General features: G+C 41.7%; 1 protein-coding gene across 1 annotated transcript in view; it reads left to right on the top strand.

Annotated features, from left to right (window-relative positions):
• The window catches only part of Glb1l2 (galactosidase beta 1 like 2), a 42,111-nt gene that overhangs the window by 4,948 nt on the left and 29,991 nt on the right, over window positions 1–7,172 (top strand). Inside the window, exon 2 of the mRNA XM_031345433.1 lies at window positions 6,426–6,623. Coding sequence (XP_031201293.1) covers window positions 6,426–6,623 — 198 coding nt within the window. The remainder of the gene's footprint in view (window positions 1–6,425; window positions 6,624–7,172) is intronic.

Raw genomic sequence — 7,172 nt, 5'->3', positions numbered from 1 at the left:
TGTGTCCTTATTACATGTTGCAGTATCTTTTGGGTATATGCCCAGGAGTGGTATAGCTGGGTCCTCAGAAAAAGATGTTTTTAAGTATTTAAAAATTTGAAGTGGGTAATAAATGGACATTGAGAGGATAAAGGGCGAGTCAGTGAGAAGAAACTTCTCTATCCCAGTTTCCCTACCCACCAGAAAGTGACTGATGATTCTGTCAGATGCGTTGCATACGTGCATGAAAAGATAGCTGTATTGTTTTCTACTGGTCCACTAGATACATAATTTATTTAAGCATTCCCCAATTGATTGGCATTGATTGTTTTTAGTCTTTTAGCTCCTGAAGTGCAGTAAATATACAATGGGTAGATTTCTATAAGTAGAATTGCTGATCATAACAGATATTAATTTTAAATCTTGGTAGATTCTTCCAAAACAGCATATTTCATTTCTCCTGGGTCATAGAAAGGACATTTTGAGTTCAACTGTCTAGACTAAGGGAGAAACTTCTTTTTAGTTTATATGTAAGACAATGTAGATTCTCGAGGTATTATAGAAGTTAATGTGCCTATTATATACCTTTGTGATATAATCTTAAGAAATAGGTTTTAAAACATTCAACACAGCTGCACTGTTTCCTGTATTAGAATGTTATTCTACCTATATTTGCAGAATTACTCCTATAGGCTTATTAAAGTCCAAGAATCTTTTTTGAGTTATCAGAGTTTTTACTTCCGTCTAGGCTGCAATACACTAATTTATTAATTTATGAGGCTATTAATGGATTTTTTTGTTATGGTAAAAGTATGAAGACCATTGTAATTGTCCTTTTTGTCAGGTATGAATAGCCGAAAGCATTTCATTATTTCACTGCTGGGTCTCAAGGTATCAGTCTAATCCATGCTTCTTCATGTATATATTTCCTACAGGATTTAGAGAACATTGTCCTCTGAAGCACAATACTGTCTGAGGGCCAAGAGGACAGGTATCTGTAGCCTGGGAAGCAGTCTAGTTTTTTTTTTTTCAAAAGGAAAAGTAGAGACAGTAGGGTTGCAGTAGTGCCTTGTGTCTTTGTAGAAAGCACATACTGGCTTCTGAGTTTGAAATCCAGATCCTTGCAGAGGCTATTTGATGACTCTTTCAACAAAATGAGAGAGTTCAAAGCATTGTTCGACTAGGGGGCACATATCCAATAAACTAAGCCATATGGGAGATGATGGGGGAGATTGCTGTGTGTGTGTGTAATGAGATCTTTGGGGTTTTTAATGTACCTGCTAGATAAAATCTCTGGCCTGGCTATTGGGATGAGTGAGGTAGTGGGCATTCTCTTGGTTTCTCTGCTAGTCTGATGCCCTGAACTGAATTCAGTTCATCTTTGGTTTGGAAAACCCTAACAAGTTCACACTGCATCTGGAAGTTGAACTTGTACGCTCTCATCTCAGACAGCATATTATGTATTTTACCGAAGTAATTAGCCCTTAGGGTCGGTAAGTTATGGGAATGGAAGGACTACTGTTCTAGACTGCTGGTATAGATGCCCAGCTTGCTACAGGAATATGTAACCTGGGCTTGGTTCCTGATCACCATGTTCAGCTGCTCCTGGTGATGTCTGTGTTGTATCAACTCATCTGGCTACTGGACCATCTATGTCTGGTCGGACTATGGTGAACAGATGCTTGAAGGAGGTGACTTGTCTCTAGTGAAGCTTCCTAGTGTCACTGAATACCAGGTACTGATCAGTGTTTGCAGAATTTACAGAGGACCCTCTGGCATGGCGACAGGCACTCCAAAATCACTCTGATTTGCATATGTCTTTCAAGAAGCTTGTTCTGGGAGGTGGTAATGTCTGGTCTCCTCCTACCTTAGCATCCTACAAGTTAACTTACAATTTTTTTTTTTAACTTTGACCATTGAAATTCCATTTATGGGCCTATTCAGAGTGAAAAAGGTGGTAACCTGTCACTGGGTCACACATAACAGCACATCTTATCATATCCAGGGACATACTTCCTACTGGAACCTGTACTGTACTCTCTGTTCTAATGATCCACCTCAGAGATCAGGGGCAAAGTGTCAGGAAGCTTCCACCTTCACCCTGCTCCTTCACAAGTTTCAGCCTGATGAGGAGTCCTCACAGGGCCTAATTCATGTCTCTTCTTTTCGCTGCTGCCTGTTTCTGTGTCTGTAGCCCTCCATAGCTGCAGGGAACACTGTGCTTTCACTTGCCTCTAGTTGGCTGACTTACACGAGACCCCATTAGGAACACACACACACACACACACACACACACACACACACACGTCTTTGTCGAGGATCCTTATCTCGAATGTGAGCAAGACTACCCTTTCTTCTAGGTAGAAGAACTAAACATGACTAGCAGAGTAGGTCTTGGGCTGCAGGGCACAGCCCTTCTTCTAAATTTCTTCTTTAAAATAAAGCCGAGATACAAAAGCAACAGAAGTTCTAGCAAAAAAGTGGCAATATAAGCTCCCAGCTCTAAAGAAGGTAGGTGCCTATGGTTTCATCCAAGAAAATGTCATCATGAATGAACTGCTCCATAAGGAAAACAACAGAACACACTGGATTCCCCAGGGTTTGCTTAGCTCCTTGGTAACAAGCCTAACTTAGGAGTGAAGCCCCTAAGATCTTTAAACCAGTCAGAACCACACAGTTGCCATTTCCTGTATCCTAATAGTACCAAGTTAACTACTCAGGAAATTATGGGGTTATTCTTAATAGGATGATCATTAGTATTAATGATGATGATTAGTGTTAATAACTATTTGCAGGGAGTTTTGTCCTTTGGTACATGAACGTCTCCCTTGCATCATCTCTTTCTTTCAGTGAATTCTCTGGAGAAACCCAGCATCTACCATCCTTGTTTTCCCACTGAATACCTCCCTTTTATCGAGGTATTGATGCTTTGCTTAGTAGGCTACCAGAAAATTTCCAGAAAAAAATATGAATTTTCCAGCGTTTGGAATTTGATAACAGTTAGCTTGTTTGTTTACTTCCTATTTCTTGAACAGCATTGAGAAATTTTTGTTTTAAGTCTAGAAAATGATAGGCCATAGAAGGACAGAGAAAGAAAAAGAAAGAGGAATCAAGGATGACTCCAGGATCTGATCCTAAACAACTGCATGTTCAGATTTGTTGGTGGGTGAGAGAAGGGGAGAAAAAACTCTATGGGGGTAGGGATTAGGAGCCTTATCTGCTTGCTATACATTGCAATAAGGATATTAAGTCATATAATGGTTCATGGGAGTTTGGAGTTCAAAAAAAAACCTAAAATGGAGCTGTTTGTTTTCTATGTGTGCTTTTGTTTTTCATCTCAAAACATTTTCTGATTTCTTTGTGATTTTTTTTTCTTGACTCATTTGTTGGTGAGGAGTGCTCTTCAGTTTCTACCTGTTTGAGAACTTTCTAGTTTTACTTCTTTTACTGATGCCTTGTGTGATTCTATCATAAGAAAGATGCATGTGTATTTTTGTGTGTATGTGTGTGTGTGTGTGTGTGTGTGTGTGTGTGTGTGTGTGTGTGTATGAGAGAGACAGGGAAGGGAGAGAAGTGGGGTGGGGGATAGAGAGTGAACACATACATATTAAAGGCAAAGTACAATCTGGAGCTTGTCTTTAACCTTGGAATCTGGTTAAAGTGCAGGTTTTGGTTCAGTAGGTCTCAGATTCCTGCATTTCCAACAAGCTACCAATGGAAATGCTCACTGTCTGCACACCACACTCAGACTTCAGCGTACATTGGTCACCAGCTATGTTACAGATAAAAATGTTTGTTAGTGTCAAGAAATGAGATTCAAAGAACTTGCTTCCAGCTTAGTCCATATCTCTGCACTTAGCACAATGAGTCTCTTGCACCTATAAATAGACATTTATAGGTGCTCACCAAAGAAAGCAAGAAGTAAGAATCCAGGTGTGAACTTCAGCCAATATTTAGAGATGGGTCTTTTTCAAGTTCTGCCCAGAGAATAGGATTGCTACCTGATAGTTATTAGGAACGTGTATTATAAATGTCTTTAAAAATAATGAGCTTGTGTGTATGGATATTTTCATAATCAGGTTGTCACTGTGTCCCCATTTAAGACTTTAAAAGACTTATAGAAAGAATGTGTCCTTCCAGTCATTACTCATAGTAGCCTGGCAGGTCTAGCAGGGTATGTGGTGTGTGTGTGTGTGTGTGTGTGTGTGTGTGTGTGTGTGTGTGTGTGTGTGTTGTAGGTGAGCAGGCAAGGGAAGCAGAGTGTGTTCTTCAGAGGAAGTACCCTCAGACTGAGGGAGGCACACATGGAAACAGCCCAAACAGTCCAGAGCTTAAGGCCTGAGAAAGGCTTCTGCAGAGAAGAATTCCTGCCAGGAGCAGAGTGGGGACCCTCATTTGAATAACCTAGAGCTCATCAGCTAGTGTAGAGATTTCAGGGTTTCCTGGAAAGGCTCGGATATGAACTGTTCTCAGTAGTGTGAGCCACACAGTCTCCACAGCAGCTCTTTTCCTGTGCCCTCAAACAGCCATCCATAATAGAGGTGGATATGGCAGCTTATCAGTAGTTTATGAATATTGGGATGTGCCTGTCATGTCGTTCTTTTAATATATTTCCAAATATTATACTTTGATCCTTTTTCAACCATTTAAAAGTGTGAAAGCCACTTTTACCTGGCAGATCTTGTAGAGGCAGGGGATAGGCCAGGTTTGACCTGTGGCAAGAGTAGATTCCGTGCTGGCAGAGGGGTTAGGTCGGTAGGCTGGGATCTCTCTGTACAGATCTTTCAGTGCAAAAGTTTTGGCAGTGTAATAAGATAGCCTGATGGAAAGTTAGGCATCAAAAGTATTTTCTACCAAAACGGGGGAATGGCAACCATGGGGTTATTTCACATTAACTTTGTCAAGTGCACTGAGAACTATTCTGTGTCATGCAAGCTCATTAGCACGAATTGCTTTCAAATAGTGATGGGATTCCTTCATCATACTCCACAGGGTGTTTATTTTTACCTGACACTCCCAGTGGCCCTTCTATGTGGTAGAGACAGGCATCAGTCCCATTCCACAGAAGAAACTCACCCACAGACCTGGAGCCATTCATTTAGAGGTGAGGATACCTACCAGGGGCCTCACATCCAGATCCACTTCCAGATGCTGTTCTTGTTTTCATCCCCTAAGAGTCTTCAGATGTCTGGAAGATGAAGCTTTTCCTCCAGAGAGGAAGAGAGAGAGAGAAAGGAGAAGTGATATTAGGTCACAAGTTATCCAAGGATAATTAAGGAGAAAAATGGAGTCCTGTGTGGGTTTGGAAGCTGGGTGTGTGTGTGTGAGAAACCAAAAGGAACAGAGCAAAAGTAATTTTCAATTTTTATGAATGGTCCCAGAGAATCCCTAAGTATGACGCCCATGCACTCACTGTTCACACTGTTAGTAATCTGCTTATTCTGGAGCCATCAGGACCATAGTTCTTGGTACTCAGATGACTGTTTTATGCAGAGAAGCCTATCTGCAATAAAATGCCCTCTTATTTATTTATTTATTTATTTAAATATTTCATTATTTATAATGAAAAGAGCAGCAATTAAAAATTGCTTTTACACCAAATATTCTTGTGTTCGTATTTTCTGTCTCCAACTTCCCGAAACCTGTTTGTGTTGACTTTTTTTCTTGACCTTCAAAAGTATTGATAAGGAGAGAGACTTGTAAATTGTATAAATTATGAGAAACAAGCTGAGGGCTCCTCTTGGCCAGTCAACCACTAAGACATCAATAGGAACCTTTTCATGGACTGCAGCTACCCCATAGCCTTCCCATACCCATACCCATGCCCATAGCCTTCCCGGGCATGCCCTTGCTGTGCTTGGTTAACCCTTGGCTGATACTAGATTATCAGAAGATAATTAAGAACTTCATATGTGGTCAGTGGATGGATGCCATTTAACTCAGACACCTCTTTCTAGGTATCTGAATCCCAAGGTGGGCAGCTGTGACCATGAGGGGTCTCTGAGGTACTGTTTTAGTAGCTCTTGCTTTAATGTCTTGTCTGATGGCTTAGATCAACTGACAGTAGTAGGAGCCTGTGAGCTACAGCTGCTCCTGTGTCCGTGACATGAGAGAGGTCTTCCTCATGTAGCATGACCCTTCCTCATCCTCTCTCCTTTTAGCTCACCTGTCTTCATGTTGAACGTTGTGTCTGTCTTGTTCCTGGCTGCAGCATCTGCTTGCTCTTCCCCTGCAGTGGGGCCCAGCCCAGGATGTAGTGCTGAAGAAAGTCACCTTTCAAGGTTTGGCTAAGTGGGAAGGTGGGAGCTTTCTCTGGCCACCCTGGGAGCAGGATAAAGAGAGAAAACAGAAGATTTGTGAAGGAGAGGAGGACACAGTGTGTATCTCTGTACTGGTGATCACTGCTGTGGAAACTCTAGGCCACATGAGGGCATTTATTTTTCCAGGTTGAACTGGAGCACTCTGGTTCCCCTATGGCTCCAACGTCAGCGCCTGGGACTTCGAACAAAAGGCCCAAACTTCATGCTGGAGGACTCCACGTTTCAGATTCTGGGGGGATCCATACACTATTTCCGTGTGCCTAGGGAATACTGGAAGGACCGCCTGCTCAAATTGAAAGCCTGTGGCTTGAATACCCTTACCACGTAAGTGCTATCTCCTCATCCCTCCACCAAACCTGGCTACCAAATAGAGCTCCTGCAAAAGTGTTTGCAGGAAGAAAGCTATTACAGGAAGTCAGCCTGTATTGCTTGCTTAGGTTTGCAAGTTCTACAGAACTCCCTACTGATGGGGTAAAGGAGATGCAACCAAGAAGTAGTGGGGAGAGAGAAGGGGGAGAGGAGGGGGAGAGGAGAGCATAGATGTAGGAGGTGGTTTATTTATTCATTTTGTGGCTTGAATAAATAAACTTGCTTTTTCACAGTTCTGAAGGCTAACCACTCATAGTCTCAGAGTCAAGCTGTCTATAATCTGGTTTCTCCTGGAGCCTCTCTGGCTTGTGGAGAACGGTCATCTCCCTGTCTCCTCAAGTGACTTTTCCCTTATAGTTGTGCATGACTAGTGTCTCTTTTTTTGTTGTTATTATAAAGACATACTACAAGTAATTTTCTTTCTATTTCTTCCTTTCTTCCTTCCTTCCTTCCTTCCTTCCTTCCTTCCTCCCTTTCTTTCTTTCTTTCTTTCTTTCTTTCTTT

The sequence above is a fragment of the Mastomys coucha genome, unplaced genomic scaffold (genome assembly GCF_008632895.1).
Source record: "Mastomys coucha isolate ucsf_1 unplaced genomic scaffold, UCSF_Mcou_1 pScaffold23, whole genome shotgun sequence".
Classification (NCBI taxonomy): domain Eukaryota; kingdom Metazoa; phylum Chordata; class Mammalia; order Rodentia; family Muridae; genus Mastomys; species Mastomys coucha.
Note: the sequence above shows the minus strand (reverse complement) of the source record. Positions and strands in the feature narration are given on the sequence as shown.